At 43.5% G+C, this 26,739-nt stretch overlaps 1 protein-coding gene across 1 annotated transcript in view; it reads right to left on the minus strand.

Moving 5' to 3' along the window:
* Window positions 1-11,241: 11,241 nt before the first annotated feature.
* TBC1D9 (TBC1 domain family member 9) overlaps window positions 11,242-26,739 on the minus strand; it is a 128,594-nt gene continuing 113,096 nt past the window's right edge. Inside the window, exons 16-21 of the mRNA XM_027567405.1 lie at window positions 25,621-25,861; window positions 17,950-18,015; window positions 17,092-17,178; window positions 15,573-15,647; window positions 15,375-15,478; window positions 11,242-13,352 (exon numbers count right to left, since the gene is read on the minus strand). Of these exons, the coding sequence (XP_027423206.1) occupies window positions 12,627-13,352; window positions 15,375-15,478; window positions 15,573-15,647; window positions 17,092-17,178; window positions 17,950-18,015; window positions 25,621-25,861 (1,299 nt within the window). The 3' untranslated portion in view covers window positions 11,242-12,626. The remainder of the gene's footprint in view (window positions 13,353-15,374; window positions 15,479-15,572; window positions 15,648-17,091; window positions 17,179-17,949; window positions 18,016-25,620; window positions 25,862-26,739) is intronic.

Below are 26,739 nucleotides of genomic sequence, written 5' to 3' on the forward strand. Positions count from 1 at the left end.
TGTCCATCGAGTCAGTGATGCCATCCAGCCATCTCATCCTCTGTCGTCCCCTTCTCCTCCTGCCCCCAATCCCTCCCAGCATCAGAGTCTTTTCCAATGAGTCAACTCTTCACATGAGGTGGCCAAAGTACTGGAGTTTCAGCTTTAGCATCATTCCTTCCAAAGAACACCCAGGACTGATCTCCTTTAGAATGGACTGGTTGGATTTCCTTGCAGTCCAAGGGACTCTCAAGAGTCTTCTCCAACACCACTAGCAATTCTCAAATAGAAACCTCGATTCAGTATTTATGCCTAACACATGCCTCAACATATCGCAAAGTATCCAATGGTAAAGAATCTGCCTGAAACGCAGGAGACCTGAGTTCAATCCCTGGGTGGGAAAGATCCCCTGGAGAAGGGAATGGCTACCCACTCCAGTATTCTTGCCTGAGAAATCCCATGGACAGAGGAGCCTGGTGGGCTACAGTCAATGGGACATGAATTGGAGATTGAGAACACAACTTATCACCCCCCATTTCTCACGGGAGAGGCGTTGTGCATATGGTGTGACACCTCAGCTTATACATAATAGCTCTGTAAACAGTCTTCCTAACAGCAACTCACAGGCACCTTGGTGCTCTAGGGTGCCCACATCTCAGCAGGATGGGGAAAAAGATTTGGCCGAGAATAACAGGGTCAGGTCTGGGGTGTGATGGAGACGGTGAAGGTAATGCAATTCCACACACCAGTCTCCATGGTCCTCCTGGAGTGGTGGGTAGGGAGCTCTAGGACTCACATGGTGGACAAAGCATGGGGCCCAAGACAGGACACTAAATGCTCGTGTCTGGGGACAGGACTGAACCCAAATGGCTCTCTGATTCATGACATTTTTCAGGTAGTATTATATTAAATAACATATATTTTTTAATACAGGCAGGGGGAAGGGACAGATGACTGGGGCCAAGTCTGTCCACAAGCTTAGCTTCATCGAGTGGTTTTACTGAATTTCTTAATTCATTCCTCTTAGGAACCTGAGGGGTCTCTAAACTCTTCAGGTTTGCTTTTATTCCCACAGAGTTTCCATGGCAGCTGCAATCAGAGGGGAGGAGAGAGGGAAGATAGAAAAGGGAGTCAGTAGGAAAGGGCAGAGGTTTGTGTGGCGGGGAGATGCTTCTTCCCATAAGAGGTGGTTCCACTGACCCACCCTCTGCTTTGTCGACTACTTTTTTCCCCCAAGCTCTCAGGTTAGAGACTTTAAACTGGGAGTGGAGGATCTCCTCCGGTTTCCAAAGACTCCGTCTGTAAGATGGGGGAGGGACAGCAGCAGAGAATGTATGAGGGAAGGTAAACCCGTGGTCATCCCACCTGCTGGTCCTGACTCAGTCAGTGCCACCCCTTCCCTGACCATCACAGCCAGAGGTGCCAATCGGAAATAGGACGTGGACATTTCCAAGGGGACTAGACTCACCGAATTTGAAACCTGGCCTAGCTATTTCACACAGTGAACTTACCCGTCTTTCTCTCCTGTTTCTCTTTCTCTAACCCCCCCACGCCCACCCGCCCTTGCCAAACTAAGAAAGAACATTACCCAGCTTTGTCTGCAGGTGTCGCTGTCTGTGAGCATTCTTGGTAGAAGGGCCACTTGGCATTGAGCCCTCTGTCAAGGTTACAGTTTTATTATTTTAGAAGTAGCACCGTTTAATTTTTGAATGGCTGTCTCATTTCACGTGGATCATTTTGACCTTTGTTTCTTCAATCAGACCTTTCATGTTTTTAATGGAGCTTTTGCAAGCATCTCTTTTTCAGAGAAAATATAAAGTGCAGTCAACGGAAGTGCCTTTGGAGAGGGGCAGGACCTTTTGGAGGATGATGGGATCTGGCCTAGACTGCGCTTTGGGACGTGATTTTTGTACATGCTTTTCCTGAGCTTCTGACTGTCAGGGGAGGCCACCAGAAGTTATCTGTGATTCAGGCCAGCCCGATGGGATGTGGCAGAGGTGTGCTAGCCAAGGGCACTGAGCCCCTGGGGACCGCCTGGCCCTGGCATGGCTGTATAAGGGAATGTTGCCAGTTTAAGGCCACGAACCCGAGAGGAAACCACATCCTAAGCAGAAAGAAAATCCTCTGGAGATATTTCATGTTAGGTAATGTTTGCCTCATGGAGGACATCATCTCTCCTGCACGTAATCTTTTCTTCCTTTGATCCTTTGGCTTCCTGACATTGTCTCGGCAGAGTGTGACCTGAGCAGATGCTTCTATCAAGCTTTTCTTGATATGCTTTGAGTTATTACACTTGAATTCACAGCTCTGCCCTCCTTTTCTGCCCTAACTGTATTGAGCAGTTAAGGGCAATGTATCCTTTTAGTTTTTACTAGAGATGTAAAACTTTAACCAGAATATGTTGAATGTGGACCTCAAAGTTAGTCACAGGGATTGGTCTTTAGCCCAACATTACCCTCTAGTGGGATACAGTAGAATAGTTATTAATTAAGTGTGTGGGAAGCAACTAAGCAGAGATTTTGCATCAGGTTTGCTCTGTGGCAAATACAAGTGGCTATTAAGACTAAAGAAGAAGAAGAAGAAAGAAATTAAAAAATACTCCTCTTATTTCGAAGGTCATTGGTCTTCAGAGAGGGTGAAGCAATTCATTACACTTAATAACCTCCTCACTGTCTTTCATTGTATTCTCTCATCGTTGCCATAATGAGTGGCATTTACAACTAGACAAATAAAGAACAGAAGTCAGATAGAAAACGGGTAACAGAATTGGAGCCTAAGAAAACGACACACAATTATAGAATGCATGACACCAAAATGTAGAAGAGAAATACAAAAGAAATTGAGAGAACCAGTAAATACTTCAAAAAATATTCAACTTCCCTACTATGATAGAAATCCAAATTGAGATGAAATATCATCTTTTATCTATCAGATTAGTAAAAATTGGAAGATGGTTAACCTCCAATGTCAGTGAACGTGTGTGAGGAGAGAGCCCTGGTTGTTGATGGGAGTGTGAACAAGTGAATTATTTGGGAAGGAACTTGGCAGGGTTTGTTACAGTGTTCATGGGTATATGCTTCAATCCCATGCTTTTTCTCCTTCAATCCTGTCCAAAATAAATATTCCTACATATGATCCAAATCTCTTTGCAATGATATTCATTGACACAGTGTTTATAATAAAACGAATCTATCATAGTGGAAAGTCCATTAGCTGGGGGGGGGGGGGGGGGTCGGAGTATGTGGTTAAATAAAATATAGAACACTCTCTTTCTATGGAAACTATCCTGCCATTAAAATAAGTGAATTAAATTTAAACTGATATGGAGCAATCTCTCTGACACTTAGAAAAAAATGAAATCAGGGAATACTTTTAGTTTGATCTACTTTTTAAAATGTGTGTATGTAATAAACAACCAACAAAGACCTAATGTATAGCCCAGGGAACTCTGCTTAGTATTCTGTCATAACCTAAATAGGAAAAGAATTTTAAAAAGAAAAAAAAAAGTGCGTGTATATACATTCTGCTGCTGCTGCTGCTGCTGCTGCTGCTGCTAAGTCGCTTCAGTTGTGTCCGACTCTGTGCGACCCCATAGATGGCAGCCCACCAGGCTCCCCTGTCCCTGGGATTCTCCAAGCAAGAACACTGGAGTGGGTTGCCATTTCCTTCTCCAGTGCAGGAAAGTGAAAAGTAAAAGTGAAGTCGCTCAGTCGTGTCCGACTCTTCGCGGCCCCATGGACTGCAGCCTACCAGGCTCCTCCATCCATGGGATTTTCCAAGCAAGAGTACTGGAGTGGGGTGCCATGGCCTTCTCCGGTGTATATACATAGATGTGTGTAAAACTTTGTAGGACAAATGAGCTTCAATCTCACAATAATATTACCATGAGGGAAACAGAAGTTTGTTAATAAAGGAAGGGGCTTCCCTGGTGGCTCAGTGGTAATGACCCCACCCGCCAATGCAGGAGACCTGGGTTTTATCCCTGGGTCGAGAAGATCCCCTGGAGAAGGAAACGGCAACCCACTCCAGTATTCTTGCCTGGAAAATCCCATGGACAGAGGAACCTGGGGGGTTACAGTCCATGGGGTTGCAAGAGTCAAACACTACTTAGTGACTAAACAACAGCAAATTAAACACTAAGACTTTCCCAGTTTTTAAAAAAATATTTAGGTGTTTCTTTGGCCGCACTGGGTCTTAGTTGTGGCATGAAGGATCTTTCATTTGGCGTGCAGGCTTCTCTCCAGTTATGGTGTACAAGTTTAGTTGCCCTGAGGCACCATGGGATCTTAGTTCCCCGACCAATCAGGGATCAAATCTATGTCCCCTGCCCTGGAAGGTGGATTCTTAACCACCGACCACCAGGGAAGTCCCTAAAAATCATTCTTCTTGCTCTGCCCATTTGGAAAGAAAATGGAATTCCAAAGGAGATTCTGAAACCTCCATGTCAACTTGTGTGTATTTTTAAAGCGACTCCATCTTCTACTTCATTTTCAAAGGCATCTCATGTGTTGCTTAAAGAAGTCAGTATACCTGATTGTTAACTTCACTTAAGCAGGTATCACAAATTCCCTTATTGCATGCTGCATCTTCTTTATGTTACCAGCTCTTGAAGAAATAACCCAGGGTAACACTCCAAAATATATTACGCTTTTTTTCTCATAGACTCTCTCAAAGGTCTTCTCAGCTTAAATGAACAGCTCTTTGATTGATTTCTCCAAGAAGGATCCAGTGAATTCAAATGTCTCTCCCTTATTTTCCCCTTGTTCTGACATACAGGTCTTTCTCATATTGAGAAGAGATATTGTGTTGTATTATGCTGAAAATAGCTGACGTTTCAATACAAATTACAGAGGAAGAATGTCCCAATATGTGATGCTAAACCTTCTTTTTGTCTTTTGATGAAATTTCATAACATATATTGTTTCATATCAAGATGTGCAAAACTTCAAATGTCTGTACTATCCTCTATTTCTCATTCTTAGGTCTAAATTTGGGGCAGGAGTTGTTGGAGGGACTGAAATATTGCACATGGTTCATAGATGTTGACAGTATGACAAAGGAAGCTGTAAATCATATACAAAACCCAGCAAATGGGAAAAATAAATTTTATCCCTCATATATTTTACGTTCCTTGCCCCTTGGAATATCAGTAAGTGCTGAGAAGTTAGTCTATGCAGAAACAAGCAGTAACTTAATTATAAACATTTTTATATGCTTTTTTAAAATCAGACATCTCTAGCGGCTGAGTGGTAAAGAATCCGTCGGCCAATGCAGGAGACAGGAGTTTGATCTCTGGGTCAGGAAGATCCCCTGGAGAAGGAAATGGCAACCCATTCCAGTATTCTTGCCTGGGAAACCCCATGGACAGAGGAGCCTGGTGGGCTACAGCCCACGGGATTGCAAAGAGTCAGATGCAATATGAGCACATATTATGGTGTAGGAAGTTGAAGAGATTTGAAGTCGAAGAAAACGTGATTACACTGAAGGTTTAGAAAGACTGTGTAAGCATCAGCTTAGAAGAGTAACTAGAGGGTATGAAGGGTAGATAGACTGGCTACAATCCAGCAACCTGTACTGTAATCAAATCTTTATCCCACTCAGACTAACCGATAGCCAGAGGTCTACTCTGATGGCTGCCTTCCGACTGGTAAAAGAATATATACAAGCATGCTCAGTCGTGTCCGACTCTTTGCGACCCCATGGGCTGTAGCCCTGCCAGGCTCCTCTGTCCATGGGATTTTCCAGGCAAGAACACTGGAGTGGGTAGCCATTTCGTTCTCCAGGGGATCTTCCCAACCCAGGGATTGAATCCGTGTCTCTTGTGCCTTCTGCACTGCAGGTGGATTCTTTACTGCTAAGTCATTGGGGAAATACACCCCAATTAAGGAGAGTCACCTTGGAGCTGCCAGAGTCAGGGACTATAAATCCACAGATAATCTTCCATCCGGGCTTCCCAGGTGGTGCTAGTGGTAAAGAATCCACCTGCCAATCAATGCAAGACACGCTCAGTCATGTCCAACTCTTTGCAACCCCATGGACTGTAGCCCACCAGGTTCCTCCGTCCATGGAATTCTCCAGCCAAGGATACTGGAGTGGGTAGCCATTCCCTTCTCCAGGGGCTCTTACCAACCCACAGATGGAACCTGGGTCTTCCACACTGCAGTGAGGAGGATAGATAAATATTAATATGAGTCTAATAAAACCCTCTTGGACATTCAGATGAATACAGAGCTGAACTAAGAAAGTATAACTGAGAATAGATAGAGGAACACAGATTAAAAGGTGCTCAGAAAGAAACAATGGATTGACTTCAGTAACTGGAGGTGGGTCATAGGCAGGCAGGAGGAATCAAAGATGACTCGTTTCTGGCTTCAGGTACTGGATGGATATTGGTATTACCAATTAAACTAAGAAATAACAAAGGCGGACAGGTTATGAGGAGAAAGGAGTCTAGTTTCTGAAGTGTGACAGAATCTGATACACGGTATTCAGTCATAAAATAAGTGAATTCACTAAACAATAGATTATTGTCAACCCGGTGCTGGCATTAGTCTAGCCAATACTTTGCCCTTGAGGAATTCTAAGAACAGCTACAGGATTTTTGTTTACAGATCTTGGTCTCCCTGTGAAGTAGAGGAGGGGAAGCAGTTGTGAATCCAGGAAGTCCAAATAGTCCACAGCTTGGCCCTCAGCCATCTACTCCCAGAGACACTGAGCAGACCCAGATGTCTCCATCTGAGCCAGTCCTAAGCTCACAGGGACAGCTTCCCAGGCCCCACCTCCTCTCCTCACTTTGCGTCTCCTTATAAATTCCTTTGTCTGGCTGTGTAAGCTTTTTTTTTTTTTTTTTAAAGAATTGGACTGTCAAGAATATCTTAAACAAAAGACATAGGGCCTGAAACATTAGGTAAACAAGTCATTTTAAAGCAGAAAACAGCATGAAATGCTTTGTACTCACCTCATCAACTGCTATTCTTTTCCGGTTAGAAGTTGATGCTGTAACAAAAGAGCCGTCTTATAGTACGGGTCATGAAGAACATGCAGAGGAGGTATAGAATGAGGCAGTGACCAGGACTCCCCACGAGGTTCACCGTTAGATACTTGAACCGAGTGAGCTCTGAGTTGAAGTCCCCTTGACAAAGCTTCTGTCAGAAACCAGGCCAAGCTGTTCCATGTCTGGGGACAGGGGAGTGAGGAGACGTCTAGCCACCCTCGCTACTGACTAGGACAGGAACATACTGGGAGTTGCCCTCTGCTTGGCTGCCAGGGTTCCCAGTCTGCATCCTTTGGTGGGGATGAGGATGCTGTTGGCAGTGAACCTTCTCGTTGTCCGTGGCTCCCATGGTGGCATGCGCACACAGCTTACCCACCTCCCACCCAGACTTGAAGTAATGCACGATGGGAGGATGTGGCTAGATCTGTGGTTTCTCTGGGGGCACTCATTTCCCCAGCATTCAGGCTCCAAATGGTCTCTCTCCCTTTCTCCCAGCAGTAAATTTCTCTTTTGAATTTTCATATATGAAAGCTCTGGGCTTCCCAGGTAGCGCCAGTGGTAAAGAACCCACACGCCAATGCAGGAGAGGCAAGAGACATGAGGTTCGATTCCTGGGTTGGGAAGATCCCTTGGAGGAGGAAATGGCAACCCACTCCAGTATTCTTTCCTGGAGAATCCCATGGATAGAGGAGCCTGGAGGGCTATAGTCCACAGGGCCTCAAAGAGTTGGACACAAATGTAATGACTTAGCACACACATGTGAATCTGAAAGCTTCACTAAGGCCGGTGCCCAGTGCTCTGAGGCTGGAAGCCCACTGGGATGGCAGATCAAGTCTATTACCATAGAGACATTGAGCCCATCGTTGGGGATGGTGTGATAGTTATTAGCATCACAGCGGAAGTGACCATTCAAAGAAGATGGTCACTCATAATACACTGAAATCAAAGAGAATAACCCATAGAAATACTAAAAAGACATAACACAACCATTAGAAACTTGAGAGGAAGTTTAATGCTGTTTGAAATGCCCTGTTTGCCTTCTGGAGGCCAGAGAAGGAAGACGCTAACAAGATGGACTCATAGGTTGAACTGGCAATAACCAACTCAAGGGCTCAGGGCTCCTCCACGTGTAGCCTTTAGAAGCAAACAGACTAGAAATTGCCATTGTAAAATATATTGACGCTGGGATAAAACCATTGTGAGCTGTTTGAACAAATAAGGACAGTATTACAACAGAGCATCAAGAGAAACATGTTTTCAGGGTGATGTATTGTTCATTTATAATTCTGTTCTCAATGATAATGGAAAAGTCTGGCTCCTCTCACTTAGTTCAGTTGCTCAGTTGTGTCTGAATCTTTACAACGCCATATCCTGCAGCATGCCAGGCCTCCCTGTCCGTCACCAACTCCCAGAGTTACTCAAACTCATGTCCATTGAGTCGGTGATGCCATCCAGCCATCTCATTCTCTGTCGTCCCCTTCTCCTCTTGCCTTCAATCTTTCCCGGCATCAGGGTCTTTGCAAATGAGTCAGTTCTTCACATCAGGTGGCCAAAGTACTGGAGTTTCAGCTTTAGCATCAGTCCTTCCAATGAATATTCAGGACTGATTTCCTTTAGGATGGGACTAGTTGGATCTCCTTGCAGTCCAAGGGGCCCTCAAGAGTATTCTCCAACATGACAGTTCAAAAGCATCAATTCTTCGACACTCAGCTTTCTTTATAGTCCAACTCTCACATCCATACATGCCTACTGGAAAAACCATAGCTTTGATTAGACGGACCTTTGTTGGCAAAGTAATGTCTCTGCTTTTGAATATGTTGTCTAGGTTGGTCATAACTTTTCTTCCAAGGAGCAAGCATCTTTTAATTTCATGGCTGCAGTCACCATCTGCAGTGATTTTGGAGCCCAGAAAAATAAAGTCTGACACTGTTTCCACTGTTTCCCCATCTATTAGCCGTGAAGTGAGGGGACCAGATGCCATGATCTTAGTTTTCTGAATGTTGAGCCTCAAGCCAACTTTTTCACTCTCCTCTTTCACTTTCATCAAGAGGCTTTTTAGTTCCTCTTCACTGTCTGCCATAAGGGTGGTGTCATCTGCATATCTGAGGTTGTTGATATTTCTCCCAGCAATCTTGATTCCAGCTTGTGCTTCCTCCAGCCCGGCATTTCTCATGATGTACTATGCATACAAGTTAAATGGGCACGGTGATAATATACAGCCTTGATATACTCCTTTCCCGATTTGGAACCAGTCTGTTGTTCCATATCCAGTTCTAACTGTTGCTTCCTGACCTGCATACAGATTTCTCAAGAGGCAAGTCAGGTGGTCTGGTATTCCCATCTCTTTAAGAATTTGTTGTGATTCACACAGTCAAAGGCTTTGCCATAGTCAATAAAGCAGAAATAGATGTTTTTCTGGAACTCTCTTGCTTTTTTGATGATCCAGCAGATGTTGGCAATTTGATCTTTGGTTCCTTTGCCTTTTCTAAAACCAGCTTGAACATCTGGAATTTCACAGTTCACATACTGTTGAAGCCTAGCTTGGAGAATTTTGAGTATTACTTTATTAGCATGTAAGATGAGTACAATTGTGTGCTAGTTTGAGCAGTGTTTGGCATTGCCTTTATTGTAAAGTAAAATAAATAAATAAATAAATTAAAAAAATAAAATAAAAATTGCCATTCAAACTAAAAAAAAAAAAAAATGACCTTTTCCAGTCCTGTGGCCACTGCTGCGTTTTCCAAATTTGCTGGCATATTGAGTGCAGCACTTTCACAGAATTATCTTTTAGGATTTTAAATAATTCAACTGGAATTCCATCACCTCCACTAGCTTTGTTCATAGTGATGCTTCCTAAGGCCCACGTGACTTCGCATTCCAGGATATCTGGCTCTAGGTTGGTGATCACATCATTGTGATTATCTGGGTCATAAAGATCTTTTTTGTATAGTTTTTCTGTGTATTCTTGGCACCTCTTCTTAATATCTACTGCTTCTGTTAGGTCCATACCACTTCTGTCCTTTATTGTGCCCATCTTTGCATGAAATATTCCTTTGGTATCTCTAATTTTCTTGAAGAGATCTCTAGTCTTTCCCATTCTATTGTTTTTCTCTATTTCTTTGCATTGATCACTGAGGAAGGCTTTATCTCTCCTTGTTATTCTTTGGAACTCTGCATTCAAATGGGTATATCTTTCCTTTTCTCCTTTGCCTTTATCTTCTCTTCTATTCACAGCTATTTGTAAGGCCTCCTGAGACAACTATTTTGCCTTTTTGCATTTCATTTCCTTGGGAGTGGTCTTGATCCCTGCCTCCTGTACAGTGTTACGAACCTCTGCCCATAGTTCTTCAGGCACTCTATGAGACCTAATCCCTTGAATCTATTTGTCATTTCCACTGTATAATTGTAAGGGATTTGATTTAGGTCATACCTTGAATGGTCTAGTGGTTTTCCCTACTTTCTTCAATTTAAGTCTGAATTTGGCAATAAGGAGTTCACAGTCTGTGCCACAGTCAGCTCCCAGACTTTTTTTTCCCTGACTGTATAGAACTTCTCCATCTTGGCTGCAAAGAATATAATCGATTTGATTTCGGTATTGACCATCTAGTGAAGTCCATGTGTAGAGTCTTCTCTTGTGTTGCTGGAAGAGGGTGTTTGCTATGACCAGTGCATTCTCTTGGCAAAACTCTAGTAAACTCACTTATCTAGGGTTTAAACACATGCTCATTTCCCTCTGATACCCATCTTTGATTTTTGGAGGTAAGAGTATCAGACTTTACAAACGTATTTCCCGAGGCATCTTTAGGTGATAGACAGAATAATGTATAACAACCTAAGAGTCAAATCAAATGACTACTCAGTGAAATACATACCAAATGGTGTTACAGAGGGATTTTCACCTTTTCATCACTTATGTAGGATGAGTTAGAAAATTAGATGACCAACAGTGATTCTCTTCCTTATTTTACATTCATGTGCATACCACCACACAGTATATTTCTTTTCTTTCTTTTTTTGGCCATTCTGTGCAGCTTGCAGGATCTTAGTGCCCACACCAGGGGTTGAACCTGTGCCCCCACAGTGGGCACCAAGGCTCAACCACTGGACCACCAGGGAATTCCCCAAACGGTATTTCTTATCTCAAAATATTTGCCTATAAAAATTTGTTTCCTTAGCCAAAATGGTTGTCGAACATAATTTCCCCTGCAAAGTGTTCAAAAGAATAATGTTATCACCATAGACAGGAACTGAAGTACTGAGATAAAAGCCACATTTGAGTATCCATGTATTTTATTTGTTCACATTTATCCTATTTGAGGTTAACACTACATCATTGGACAGTTTAAAAAAATCATTCTGTAAACAAAATTAAAAACAGCAGCAACAGCTAAAAATAAGGACACAATGGATTCTAAAATAAGGGAATGTATTGGAAGGAATATTCTGAATATGCAAAGAAAATGTGACCATGATTATGAATTCAACAATAAGAAGAAAAAAACTCCAACATCTGTAAAAGACAAAACCGTAACAGTAATAAAAAAAGAAGCGAAAATACAAAGTGCAGGTGCGACAGTTTTCATTTCCAAGTCCATTCAGTAAATAGAGCATACTATTCTCTTATATAAAGTGTCAAGTTCCGCTTTACACATTCAGTTACGTGATCTTGCAGAGTTTTTTTCATTTTACATTATCTCTACATTGACTTAACTGGAAAAGATGGTCATATGTGATACATGGTATGATTTCTTGAACCTATGGAGAGCACAGAAATGGTAAAGTTTATCGTTTTATTTTTTGCTGTATTTGCAATGAGTAACAAGAAGCTGAAAATTCAGTATAAGAAGCATCAGTACTTTCACTCTGCCCCCATCCCCACCCCACCCCCCCAATTCTGAGCCCTCTTATCATTTTTGTTGCCACTTTCAGATTCTCTGTCACAAAAGACTGTTCATTTCCCCCCGAATTCCGGCCAGCTGACTTAAATCATCAATTTTTCAATGCAATTTGGTCTAGTATTTGCCCAAACTGATCAAACAGAGGTGTTATTCTGGCATCACATAAAAATCACATATACTTTCCTAACTGCTTAGAACCTCAAAGGGAATGCCTGCAGAATATGCTTTTTGAATAGAGGACTTTTATGAAATATATTTCAAATCTTAAAAAATAGCTTTAATGCTCCCTTAAAGTGGTACAGAATTTACCCCAGCTGACAATGCCTATGCCATTTAAGAACATTCTCTCTCTCTGTGGCATTTCACTTTCCTTACAGCTCTAATTTTATTCAAAAAGCCCGAATACACAACAGCTGCTGCCTTATTTAGCGTTTAAACAGCACTATGTATACAGCTCATCAGCAAGATTAAGAAGTTATAAATACACACATATCACGGACAGAGTCATCTTTTTTTTTTTTTTTTTTGGAATTCACTGCATTCTGGTAAATCCCCCTCCCCCCAACGAGAGCGGAACTGTACCTACATGGAGGTGTTTAAGTATTTCTCCAACAGCTTTTCATTGTATTATATTATGAAAACACTAGGCTTCAAGCCGGGTACTAATAAATATTTAATTTAAAAGGAAGACTGAAGCCCCAACACAGAACATAAAAAAAGACCCCGCCCCCCGCCCCCCAGAGAAGGTGCAGGATTCAGCCGGACAAGGCCGAGATCTCATAGTCACTGATGGAGGTGAGGGGCTTGCCCATCATCCGGATGTTTTTTGCACTGGTGATCCTGGCCATCATGCACACAGGCTTGTCGAAGTACTTCACCAGGGCCGGCTCGGTCAGGAGAGAGGCCAGGAACTGTTCGAAGGTGATGGCCCAGTCCCGGTCCAGGCTGGTGCTTCGGGGCAGCGCCGCGGTGCCTTGGCCGCTGCGCACCAGGACCGTGTCCTCGCCAATGTCTTCGCAGTGCAGCTTGTCCTCCTCATGGGAGCCGGCACTCAGCACCGAGTAGGAGGACATGGAGCTGTCGTCCTTGGTATCGTCGTCGGAGATGAGCATGGAGGAGCAGGCCCCGTGGTCCCGGGGCGAGGAATCCTCCAGCTTGATGTCCTCCATCTGTCCGCCCAGGGAGTGCTCCTCACTGGCCCCGGCCAAGCTGGCCGGGAGGGGCTCCGCGGCTTCGGGCACGTAAGGCTGGCTTGGCCCCTTCTTGGGGAAGAGCACGCTGCCGGGGAGGCCCTGGTGGCCGGCCGGCCCGCTGCCCCCGCCCCCGCCCTCCTTGGCAGGCTGGGGAGCGAAGAGCTTGCCCACTTCCCCAATCTCCAGCAGGAGGCTGGTCACCGCGGCCGTGGCGTGGTACAGCTCCTGCTCGTTGGGGTCCTCGCTGAACATGTTGTACATCGTCTTACAAAGCTCGATAAATTGCCCCTGAAAAGTGATCGGGGAAAACACAAGACCATGACCATGTCATAGGGAGTATAGAGCCAGGACCCAAGTGGACTGCAAAGCCATTTAATATCAGGACTCCTGCAAAATCCCAGAAAAGTCCTATTGTGGGGTGGATGGATGTGCAGATTTAAAGAGATGGATGGTGGATTTAGTCTCTTTATTGTGTGTGTGCTAAGTCGCTTCAGTCATGTCTGACTCTTTGCAACCCTATGGACTGTAGCCTGCCAGGCTCCTCCGTCCCATGGGATTCTCCAGGCAAGAATTCTGGAGTGGGTTACCATTTCCTCCTCCAGGAGTTCTTCCTGACCCAGGGATTGAATCTGCATCTCCTGTGTCTCCTGCACTGGCGTGTGGGCTCTTTACCAGTAGCTTTATGACTGTAGTCAAGCAGGATTTGAACCTGCAAATGGAGATGCAAATGGATTTCCTCTTGGTCAGGACTACAGGTCTCTTTATTAGTGGTTCCTTTGTTATACAAATGTTTAATTAACTCCTTTATCCTTTCTTGCTGACTTGTAAGTAAATCGTAGACCTCATCTTATTTCATGCCTATACGCTTCAGCATTCAGCCCAAGTTTTCCAAGTTCAGCTCAAATCCTCTCTCCCATGACACATCTGCTGGTTTCTCTGGCCAGAAGTCATGTTTTCTACCTCCACCCAGATAATTTATCTCTTCCTCTGTTAATAAAAAGTATTCTCATCCTGTATTTTAAATTATTTACATGGTTTTATCTTCCTCATTATATTTCAGCTGTTTAAGGGAAAAAAGTCAGACACCTATTTATAGCTGAGTACAGTGGTTTGAAAACGGCATGAGCTTGTCTTTTGAATATCTAATGGTATTTTAAAATGTTTTTTGGCACACCATGAGGCTTATGGGTCTTAGTTCCCCTACCAGGATTCAATCTGTGTCCTCTGCATAGGAAGCACAGAGTCTTCCTATGTGGACTGTCTGGGAAGTCCCTCTAAGGGGTTTTTTTTTTTTTTTGGTTTTAGGGTATAGCTGATTAACAACATTGTGATAGTTTCGGGTGAACAGCAAAGGGACTCAACCATACATGTACATGAATCCATTCTCCCCTACCCTCCCACCCAAGCTGTCACAAAACACTGAGCAGAGTTCCATGTGCTATACAGTAGGTCCTTGTCGATAATCAATTTTAAATATAGCAGCGCGTACAAGACCATCCCAAACTCCCTAACTATCCCGCCCACCTCCTGCCCCCGCCACCCCGGCAACCGTAAGTTTGTTTTCTCAGTCTGTGAGTCTCTTTCTGTTCTGTAAGTAAGTACATTTGTGTCGTTTCTTTTTAGAAATGACATATAAGGCATGTCTTATGATATTTCTCCTTCTCTGTCTGACTTTCTTCACTCAGGATGACAACCTCCAGGTCCATCCATGTTAGTGCAAATGGCATTATTTCATTCTTTTTAATGGCTGGGCAATATTCCATCGTATAAAGGTATTACATCTTCTTTACCCATCCCTATGTTGATGGACATTGAGGTGGCTTCCATGTCTTGGCTACTGTAAACAGTGCTGCAATGAACACTGGTGTGGTGCATATATCCTTATGGATAATGTTTTCCCCCGGATACATGCCCAGGAATGGGATTGCAGGGTCATATGATAGTTCTATTTTTAATTTTTTTCAGGAACCTCCATACTGTTCTCCCTAGTGGCTGTACCAATTTACATTCTCGCCAACAGTGTAGGAGGGTTCCCTTTCCTCTGAGGGTATTTTTAATGATTGGGATGAGAATGCATGTGCTCTCAAAATACCACAATATTTTGTGGTTCCCATTTTCTGAGGTGGTCATTTCCTCATAACAGAGCATACTTTAAATGCACAAAAGCATGGACAAGATACATTCAAACAGGTACTAAATACGTGCTCCAAGTTCCCATTATCTTTGAGGGATACTTATTCTATATTTATCTATGACTGAAAACAGAGCTTCAAGGTTTAAAATGAATGAATTGTGCTGTTGAGCACTCACCTGATTCAATTTTGGTAAATCCTTTGCATTCTTTGCCTTGGATTTATTTTCTGGAGTCCAGAGTCTCAGATAATTACGATTTTCTTGAGAATTCGCCCTCTTCCCTAAAATCCAAATACCAAGAAATTAGTGTTCAAAGGTCAAGAAGCAACTGTTGAACCGGCAGTAAGGCCAACACAGAGAAGAGGAAGTCTGTACCTCTGTCCGGCTTTAAACTCACTGTAACAAAGCCATCATCTGCGCTGTGTTTGTTTCTGCTCTCCAATCCAACCACTGCCAGAAGAGTTAGAAAGAAAAGGAGGAGGATGTTACATGATAAACCCACAGGTTTATTAGCACGTGTAAGAGAAAACAGAAACACCTCTAGGTAGGGTTGATTGCTAGCAATGTGAAGAATATAGTTGGATAAAGCACTATGCTGGAAGGCTTACTACATTATCTCACTAAATCCTTACTGTACCCAAGGTGACAGCTCTCATCTCCCATGTTCCCACAAGGACCCTGAGGCTCCCAGATACACGAAGCTGCTAGACAGAGCTAGCATCCTGACCAGAGCTCCTGACTGAAACACGTATGTCAATAAGAAGACTGCGTCTGCCTCTCACTCCTCTCCACTCAATCACTTAGGTGCTCACAGTTTAAAAGCAGGTCTGAGCTGTGCTCACTTAGGGACTGTAAGATTTAAGAGGCAAAAGGACCCAGGAACAACTCACACTGATTTTCGAACAGTTGAAGTCAGGAAGCTGCCATAATGATGAAGTAAATAATGCATGGCAGCAGCAAGTGGAAAGATACTGCTGAGATTCACACATGGCAAAACAGAACAAGTTCACATATTAATCTGGAGGTATTCCCAATGAGCCAGATCATGTCTGGGTTGACCTAACAACCACACAGAGCAGGGGTCGGCAAACTTTCTCTGTAAAGGGCCAGATGGCAAATATCTGAGGCAATTCTATCACTGCAGTGTGAGAACAGCCATAGGCAATATATAATTGAATGAGCTTGGCCGTGTTCCTGGCTGTGTTCCAATAAAACTTTATTTATAGGCAGTAACATTTACATTTTCTATTATTTTAATTTTTTAATATACATTTTATATTATCACAGGCCATACAAAGAGGTGGTGGGCCAGATTTGGTCCAAAGTTTGCTGACATCTGTTCCAGAGCAGCATATCTGACTACAGGTCATGCTTTTTCTTTTATTTGTTTATTTGGCTGCAATTGGGTCTTAGTTATAGCATGAAGGATCTTTAGTTGTGGCATATAGGATTGAGTTCCCTGACCGGGGATTGAACCCATGCCCTCTTCTTGGGAGCACAAAGTCTTAGCCACTGGACTACCAGGGGAAGTCCCGGTCATACATGGTCCTTTTGATGGGCTAAAGTACCCACTCTCCAGCAGCTGCATGCATGCTAAGTCACTTCAGTTGTATCTGACTCTTTGCAATGCTATGGACTGTAGCCCACCAGGCTCGTCTGTCCATGGGGATTCTCCAGGCAAGAATACTGGAGTGGGCTGCCATGCCCTTCTCCAGGGGATCTTCCTGACCCCAGTAGTTACTCAAGTTCAAAAATCTGAAAAGAAAACAGCATAGTAGGCAACTGTATTCATATACTTCCTTGGCTGCCTAGCTTTAGGGGCAACTTGGTTTCCAACAACAGAGGGCTCTGTAGAACAAAAACAGAGTGGGCCTGATGAGAAAAAGTCACTTACCATGTGTGCATTCTGGGGTGATGTCTTCAAAGAAGTACTGAGTCGCTTCAAAAGCAGAATCCGGCTCGTCTTGATCAGAGGATGGCTCTGGAGAGAGAGGAGAGACACTTCTCATATTGGCAGGGCCATGACTCAGTGAAAGTGTGCTTTAATTATTAAAGAAGTGACACAGGGGAGTCACAGCATTGAGGGGCCTGGAAAACCGGCAGCCTCAAAAACCTTACGGGAGAGGGGCTCCCTCCATTTCTAACTCCATCTTCCTTTATAACAACCCCTAACCAAAGGGTCTCTTCACGTTTTCCTTTTTTGGAAACTTTCCTAAATCCTATGGAATGATGCTTTAAGGAACCGAATTTTAGATAATTCCCAAATCTATAGTTTTATTCTATCTCTATCCTTAGAGCTAATCCCCCTTCCTTCCTCCCTCCCTCTCCCTCTACTTTGTCTCTCCCTCTCTTCTTCTTTCTTTCTTTTTTAGTATTTGCTAGATATTTCCAACTGGTGGCCAACCCGGTTTAAACCTGAACTCAAAAACCTCATCATCTTTCGCACTGTCTCTGTCAGAGGTAAGACTGCTCTCCCTAGACTCAGAATTCCAGGAGTTACCAAGTGCTATTTATTCGTTCTCTTGCAAAAGTCTGCTCTATTACTGCAGCTCACACTTTGGACAAATGAATGACCACTGAACCAAGCACCTGCTGATTCAGGAACTCCTGTGAATAATACTGTTCAGTTTGTTCTTAGTGATCAATGAGTGATTTCTGTATATCAAAGAAGAGGCAAACAGGTCACACCAAAAAATACATCAAGCCAGGCCAGAGTCTCAGGTACACGCGCTACTCTGTGTGGCTCACTTACCAGGTAGGACGTGCATTTTGTATAGGAGTTTGAGCTTCTCTGTGAGGTCCCCATGGCATGCGGCACCTAGAAGTCACATAAGTACCAATAAGAAATGTACTGTGCTCCCAACAGCCCCACCCCACCCCGAGGCTTAGTGTCCCCTTGAAGCATCAACCTTTTACAAGCTGAAACCCAGATATTGTGTGGGATTGGTGTTAAAAGCTCTGGAATGAGGATGTCTGGTTTCAAAGTCTTTGTATGGATACCATGTGCCCTTGGGAGGGTGAACCTCTCCGGATCTCACTTTCCCCTCTAGGAGGCAGGATGACAAATTAGAAGATTCACCAGTGGTCTTGACATCAGGACCCATGAAAGATGAGAATTAAAGGTTCTTAGATTAGCAGCTCGGAGAAGGCAATGGCACCCCACTCCAGTACTCCTGCCTGGAAAATCCCATGGACGGAGGAGCCTGGAAGGCTGTAGTCCATGGGGTCGCTGAGGGTCAGACACGACTGAGCGACTTCACTTTCACTTTTCACTTTCATGCACTGGAGAAGGAAATGGCAACCCACTCCAGTGTTCTTGCCTGGAGAATACCAGGGACGGGGGAGCCTGGTGGGCTGCCGTCTATGGGGTCCCACAGAGTCAGACACGACTGAAGTGACTTAGCAGTAGCAGCAGCAGATTAGCAGCTGGCACAAATTAAATGAGTGTTACTGATACAAAGGGCTTCCCTTGTGGCTCAGACAGTAAAGAATCTGCCTGCCAATGTAGGAGATGTGGGTTTGATCCCTGGGTCAAGAAGATCACCTGGAGAAGGGAATAGCAACCCACTCTGGTGTTTTTGCCTGGAAAATTCCATGGACAGAGGAGCTGGGGGGCTACAATGCATGGGGTCGCAGAGTCGGACATGACTGAGCGACTAACACTACTGATAAGAAAAGGCTGGTGACTGGGCCTCAATATCATGATTGCTAGAGTTCAGAAATAATCTTGATACATGTTTTTAAAGCCTATTTTTTAAAAAATTTAATTTTATTTGGTGCCATGCCTTGCAGCATGCAGGGTCTTAGTTCCCTGACCAGCTATTGAACCCATGCCCTCTATATTCAGAGCATGGAGTCTTAACCACTGGACCAATACATGTTTGAGCGTGCTTCAAATTATTCATTTTAGAAATCCTTTTTAGTTGCTTCTGGTCTCTTAAATAGTTCTTCAGTTTGATTTAGCCTAACCTAGCTGCCATTACGGCTTCCCTGGTGGCTCAGCAGTAAAGAATCAGCCTGCAATGCAGGAACCACAGGAGACGTAGATTCAATCCCTGGGTTGGGAAAATCTCTGGGAGGAGGGCATGGCGACCCACTCCAGTATTCTTGCCTGGAGAATCCCATGGACAGAGAAGCCTGGTGGGCTATAGTCCATAGGGTCACAAAGAGTCGGACACGACTAAGTAACTTAGCATGCACACAGCTGCCATTATATCGGCACTGTTTCAATCCAAAGAGAATCTTGTTACTTCCTCCCTTAAAGTCAATAGTTATTTCAGGAATCAGAAAACACTTTGTAAATACATATCCTCAGGGCGCAGAGTTCAAGATGAATGAGATTTGGGGAAAGAGGAATCACAGGATCTGGACTGGTTGACAGGGACAGCAGAGATTATCTCATCCGACCTCCCATGTCCACATCCACATAGGAGAGGATCCAGCACCTGCTTGAACATCCTCAGAGTCAGAGATGGGGAGCTCATCCCAGCCAGAGGCATCTCATCCCACCAGGGAATTCCAGAAACACTGAAAGTGCTCCTGTTGTTTTTACTTCAGTCAGGACCCTTAACCTGCAGACCCAGGTTCATCAAGTTCATGAACTGCATACAACATAAAATGTGTTCACAAGCCAATGTCATTTTGGGGGAAGAAAATTTCCACAGTTCTTATCAGATCTCAGAGATTATGACTCAACAAAAGATGTAGGACTATTCCTCTTCCTGACTCTTGAAAGTCAATAGAATAGGTCTACTGCATCTTCATTGCAACAATCCCTCAGATTTTAAGGACAGCTGTCCTGTTTCCCACCATCTTACCTTTTCAAGGCAAATTTATATTCCCCAGGCTACACCTCTCTAAGTCTTTTTCAACTTTCTCATATGACATGGTTTGTACACTCTTTTTGATTTTTACTCACATCTACCTTATGTGTTAACGCGCCCATCAGTCTGCCTCTGGACAGAGAGTTCCAGATGGCTTTTGTCCACTGTGGAAAAGAGTGGAACTGTTCCTGACTCTTCCCCTAATACAGCCTAAGTCTGCATTCAGCTGTTTATACTCCTCAGTCTGGAGTTGGACTACACAGTCAACTAAACCTCAAGACATCTGCACACTGACTCATACTAATCATGAAAATAACGACAGACATTCGTGAACCATTCACTTTGTGAAGGACAGGAAAGCCTGACGTGCTGCAGGCACTGAGCAGTGGAACAACAAACCCTCTGTTCCATGTGCATTTCACTTTCTCTCCCAAGAATTCTATGAGATGGGCACTGTTATTATCCCAACTTTACAGATGAAAAAGGCCAGGCTTACCCAAGAAATGTGTTCAAGGCCATAAGCTATTAACAGCAAGTGGCAGGCCCAGGATTTGAACTCAGATTTGTCTGACTCTAGAAAGCATAGCTGCAACCACTGTATGCATGTATATGCAGACATACAGTCCTTTTACAATCATTTCTTAAAATGTAAGACTTTTGGAGATTTTCCTGGTGGTCCACTGGTTAAGCATCCACTTGCCAATGCAGGGGAAAGGGGTTTGATCCTTGGTCAGGGAAGATTCCACATGCCTCTGGGCAACTAAGTCCCTGAGCCACAAGTACTGAGCCCACAGGCCCTAGAGCCCACGCTCTGAAACAGGAGAGTAGCCCCTGCTTATCCCAACTACGGAAGGCCCCCGTGCAGCAAAAGACCCAGCACAGCCAAAAATAAGCAAATAAATAAATAAATAATTTTGAAAAATGTTAGGCTTCTGATTTATCCCTATCAATTTATATTACCAATCATTCCCTCCTCTAATATTATTTTTTTCCATCTTGTTTTTGTCCTCCAACATGCTGACCGTCTCTTCCAGCTTTGTGTAACTGACACATTTAGTGTGCCTCTCTACCTTGATAGTATAAATCGCTGCCTGAGTCAGGTAGAGGGGGTTCCTAGTCATTGTACAGACAACAATAACTAACACTTTCTGAGCCAGGCACTGCTGTAGGAACTTAACTTGAATTATTTCTTTCAGTTCTGACAATCATTACTTTGTAAATGAGGAAACAACCACAGAGGTCAAACATCAAGCCCAGTGTACAGAGAACTCTCTGTTGGCTGTCATGCTTTGGGTGCAGGGTTCAGTCAGTCATGGAATCAGCAGCTTCCATTTCCCTCCAACTCTCCAACGTCCAATGACCAGCTGCTTTGTGACCTAGTGGCTTGTTTAGAAAAGCTGCCTTCCAGCAATACCACTGAAAAAGGAGATCCAGCTACTTTGCGCCTTCAGATAGTAATCTCTTATCTCTAACTCCATAGAGACTCATCTGGTCACTCATTTCAGGGGGGATCTTTCTGGGGATGGACACTGAAATTACTGACCCATCTTTTCCAGAATTCTTTCTTTAGTTTCTAAAGACTTGAACAGAACTTCTCTTTCCTAGTTGACTTGTCCATCTCCATAGCTGTAATCGACCTGCATGACTGACTACAGCTCTGAGCCTCCTCCCAGAAATCTAGGTGAAGTTTATTTTGCTCAAATAACTCAACTGCATTTTAAGAAGCCTAAGTACTCTTCTCCACTATTTTCACTATCATGGACTGCAAGCCTCTCTTTCCTTTTCCCAAGATTTTGAAGAGTATTTGCCTTGTTGGGGTTTGCCTAAGCTTAAATAAATTATATATTTATATTGATTCCTGTCACTTCCTACACAGAGGTATTTTCATCCTGAACATGTTTGCCAGAAGCAGATTTACCCCACAACGAATTGACCATAAGGTCATTTTGCCATAAGAGACAAAAATAATTACTGGTTGATGGTTACATTACACTGGAAAACCAGATATCAATTTTTGCAAATCCTTTAGCAAGCTAACCTAAGCCAGACTGTGTTTTCACCATTTTCAAGAAACTTATATACCCATCAGGGATCACATAATCATTTCCTTTTCAGGGGGCAGGAGGAGCTTAATTCTCCTTTTGCCATCAATGTCTAATACTGTGTGATAAATTTGGTAAAGACAGCCTGAGAGGAGAAGCTGTCATACCCAAATTAGTTAAGAATCAATTATTAGTGCTCTTGAAGGTCACTGTGAATTAGCAGACACTTCTTTTATATCTGCCATAGCTTGGTAAACTTCTAGTTTTGATGAGTGAGAGGGATGACTATGCTCATCAAGTTCAGTTCAATTTAGTTGCTCAGTCACGTCTGACTCTTAGTGACCCCAGGGACTGCAGCACGCCAGGCCTCCCTGTCCATCACCAACTCCTGGAGCCTACTCAGACTTGTGTCCATCAAGTCGGTGATGCCATCCAACCATCTCATCCTCTGTCATCCCCTTCTCCTCCTGCCTGCAATCTTTCCCAGCATCAGGGTCTTTTCCAATGAGTCCTTCGCATCAGGTGGCCAAAGTATTGGAGTTTCAGCTTCAGCATCAGTCCTTCCAATTAATATTCAGAGTTCATTTCCTTTAGGATTGACTGGTTGGATCTCCTTGCAGTCCAAGGGACTTTCAAGAGTCTTCTCCAACACGACAGTTCAAAAGCCTCAATTCTTCAGCACTCAGCTTTCTTTATGGTCCAACTTTTACATCCACACATGACCACCGGAAAAACCATAGCCTTGACAAGATGGACCTTTGTTGGCAAAGTGATGTCTCTGCTTTTTAATATGCTGTCTAGGTTGATCATAGCTTTTTTTCCCAAGGAGCAAGTATTCTTTAATTTCATGGCTGCAGTCACTATCTGCAGTGATTTTGGAGCCCAAGAAAATAAAACCTGTCACTGTTTCCACTGTTTCCCCATCTATTTGCCATGAAGTGAAGGGACCAGATGCCATGCTCATCAAAGGATTTACAAGCACTGACTTGTTATCCTTTTCTAGTGTCATGACTGTCAACTAAGTATTTTTATCTCTCATGTTAAAACAGCCTTATGGCCACTTAGTTGTACAGTGAAACTGGCTGCAGCAAAGATGTTTACAGCAAAAATTCCTTGACCCCTTTCTACATGTAGAATCTGTCTTTTTTTTTTTTTTCTTCTCCTTATTTTGTCCAAAGGTCATTAAAAAAATATGTCCCTTTTGATAGATACCAATGACACTAAGTAGTTACTTTGGAACAGAAAAGATTAGGAGAGGGTCAAAATGTCTCTAGTCTTGTCTGGATTGTTTCACTTTTTAATTTTATTTTGCTTACTTTTAAAAAATTTTATCTGTGGCGGATTCATGTTGATGTATGGCAAAACTAATACAATATTGTAAAGTAATTAGTCTCCGATTAAAATAAATAAATTTATACTAAAAAAACAAAAAAATTAAAAATAAAAATTTTATTGCTTTTATATATTTATTTTTTGGCCATGTTGCATGGCATGTGGGATTTTAGTTCCCTGCCCAGGGATTGAACCTGCACCCCCTGAAATGGAGGCTTGGAGTCTCAACCACTGGACCACCATGCAAGTTTCTTTGTTCACTTTTTTAAAAAGCAGAATGTATTTATGTATTATTTGTGTAATTAAAAATCAACACCTCCTTCTTCCCTAAAAAAAAAAAAAAATCTATTTGCTGTCCTTAAGCACAGAATAATGAAAAAGGATGTGCTTCCGAGACAAACTTTATCTGAATCCTGGGCCCAGCATGGATAAACTGCCTTTCAGTTGAATAACAGATATATTTTGACTTGCTAAAAATGAATATTCCAGCATGTTGCTTAACTTTTCTGAGCCACCATCTCTTTAACTGAAAATGAGGGTATTAATAGTAAGCACACAGATAATAAAGCATCATAGTAACTTCACACTCTTGCTTCCAGGGTGCTTGAGTTCAAACACCAACTTTGCTGCTGTGTGCCTTAGGTAAATTAAATGCACATAAAGTCTGAGAGTGAAGCCTGGCTGAGTAGTGCTGTATAAATGTTAGTTATCAACACTATTGTGTGCTTCTGTGCTCCTGCTCAGTCGTGTCTGACTCTTTGTGACCCCATGGACTGTAACCCGCCAGGCTCCTCTGTCCATGGAATTCTCCAGGCAAGAACACTGGAGTAGGTTGCCATGCCCTCCTCCAGGGGATCTTCCTGACCCAGGGATCAAACCCATGTCTCCTGTGTCCCCTGCATTGGCAGGCAGATTCTTTACCACTGAGCCACTGGGGAAGTACAGATATATTATTATTATCTCAAAGGTCTGTTTGGATTCAGTGATAATGTACAAGTTCTAAAGCATCACAATGGTGCCTACGCTTAATAAAGGCTAGTTTCCTCCATGCAGCCCTTTTGAATGATGTGTCTGAGTGCTTTCTACAAATAGTTTTTACTTATCTAAGGCTGCCTCACCTACTCCCCTTTGTTTTTTTAACAACCATCAGTTTCCTCTGGCCTTTAAGCCTTCCAAGTCATTATTCTTTATGATTTAGGGTGCTTTCTGGAATCATTGTTGGCTCAATACCTGATGCCTTCATCTTTCCTTGGGCACATGTCACTTTCAAGTGCATGGACCAGGCCACAGAGTGTAGCACAATTAGAATTAAAAATTTTTTTCCTATTTTATTCTGGCAGCCCGACATAATGCCTGCTACATCCACAACCTCATGTCAGGTGAAGCTCGACCACCACATAGCTTTTCTGCTCAAATATTAATGCAACAAGCCCAGTGGAATATAGGGCAGTAAACAGGTCAGAGAGCGAGGCTGACAGGCAGAAACCTGTGATGCTTGTCGGGTGTGGGTGTGCATTCTCAGGAATGGACACATTTCCTCCCCACAAAATGGAGAGAAAAGACTTCCACTAGACTGCAGAGCTGTTCACTTTTTTTAGTCTTTTATTAAATTATGAAATGTTTCATAAAATTTTATGAAATATATCATATGTAGTATAAATATATGTTGGGACAAGTAAAAGCTATCCATATCCAAACATTTCTTCTTCCCTCATAAAGTTATTGTGGTCTGTGAATTTAGGGTTTAAGGTGGTATTCTTGCAAATTCCGTGATAAAGTATATTAACTAGTGCTGAAGACTATCTGTGGGCTGGTGGCTCAGATGGTAAAGAATTCACCAGCCAGGTGGGAGACCCAGGTTTGAACCCTGGATTGGGAAGATCCCCCGAAGAAGGGCATGACAACCCGCTCCAGTATTCTTGCCTGGGAAATGCTTTGGACAGAGGAACCTGCGGGCTACAGTCCATGGGGTAACAAAGAGCTGGACACGACTGAGAGACTAACTAATGTAGAAGGTAATGATTTAATCATATGATATATCCATTAACTAAAAACAAATTTACAATCAGCTTGCAGACCTTAAAACGTGCTCCTCTGTCCTGTAAGCCCTGTGTTCCGAGGAAAGCAGGGCTACGGTCCTGAGGGCAGCAAGGAGGATTATGGTGCTCCCCCATCTCCCCCGATTTCCCCACCCCGACCCCCAAACTCATGCAATCATGTCCTTACTCAGCCCCGAGACAAACTCTCGGAAGTTGATCAGAGAGTCTCCATTCTCATCTAATAACTGGAATAAGCGGGAGGCCAGCACGTCAGAGTGAGTTCCGCAGGCCCAGGGAAAGAGCAGAGCAAACATGCCCTTGAACTGCTCCAAGTCGATGCGATACTGCTCGAGGTAAGGCAGGCTGGGGTCATGCCGGTCCAGCGCATTGCTGTTCCCGCCCCAGTAGCAGCTGGTTAGGTGTTCCGCCTGCAGAATTGAAGGACAGAATGACATGGCAGGCTGCATCTCACAGCAAATACAGGCAAGAAAGGCCTTCCTCAAATCTGGGAAAAAACTTTAGGTCTGCATCTCCTGGGGCAGTGGTCTGGACCCAGGGCACCCTCGGCTTCTCTTTTACATTTATCTCCACCTGACCACCTCCCACCAATTCCGTGGCAACCATCTCTGTGTTTATATCTGGTACGAAAAACCCGTTTCAATTATTGGAGCAGGTGAAGAAAGAAAGAACTTCCCCTGCACCATTTTCTGCCCCCGCTACTCCCACACTCACAAGCATTTTAAGGAGTAACTCCCATAAAGACAAACAAATATTCTGTTTTAAAAGAAATACCATAAAAACAAATACTCTGTTTTAAAAGAAATACATTGAGTGTTAACCTGAAGAGGATCTGTAATTCAGGCAGTCTGATCACCTCCTGTTCCCTATGAGGATGGTATACAGCCCAGAGGGTAAGTGGCTTCCACGAGTCAGCTAACCAGAATCATAGTCAAAGCAGAATCATAATGTGATTCTGGGTTTCCAAACTTCTAGTTTAGTGTCCTGTAAACCCCTGCCTTCTGGTCATCAAGGTCACCAAGATTACCCTGCATATGTGCTAAGTCGCTTCAGTCATGTCAGACTCTCTGCGACCCTATAGACCATAGCCCGCCGGGCTCCTCTGTGCATGGAATTCTCCAGGCAAGAATACTGCAGTGGGTTGCCACGCCCTCCTCCGGGGAATCTTCCCAATACAAGGATCGAACCCGTGTCTCTTTCATCTGCTGCATTAGCAAGCTGGTTCTTTACCATTAGCACCACCTGGGAAGCCCAAAGATTATCCTAGTCATCCAGTACTGAGGCGACA

This window comes from Bos indicus x Bos taurus, chromosome 17, assembly GCF_003369695.1.
Source record: "Bos indicus x Bos taurus breed Angus x Brahman F1 hybrid chromosome 17, Bos_hybrid_MaternalHap_v2.0, whole genome shotgun sequence".
Classification (NCBI taxonomy): domain Eukaryota; kingdom Metazoa; phylum Chordata; class Mammalia; order Artiodactyla; family Bovidae; genus Bos; species Bos indicus x Bos taurus.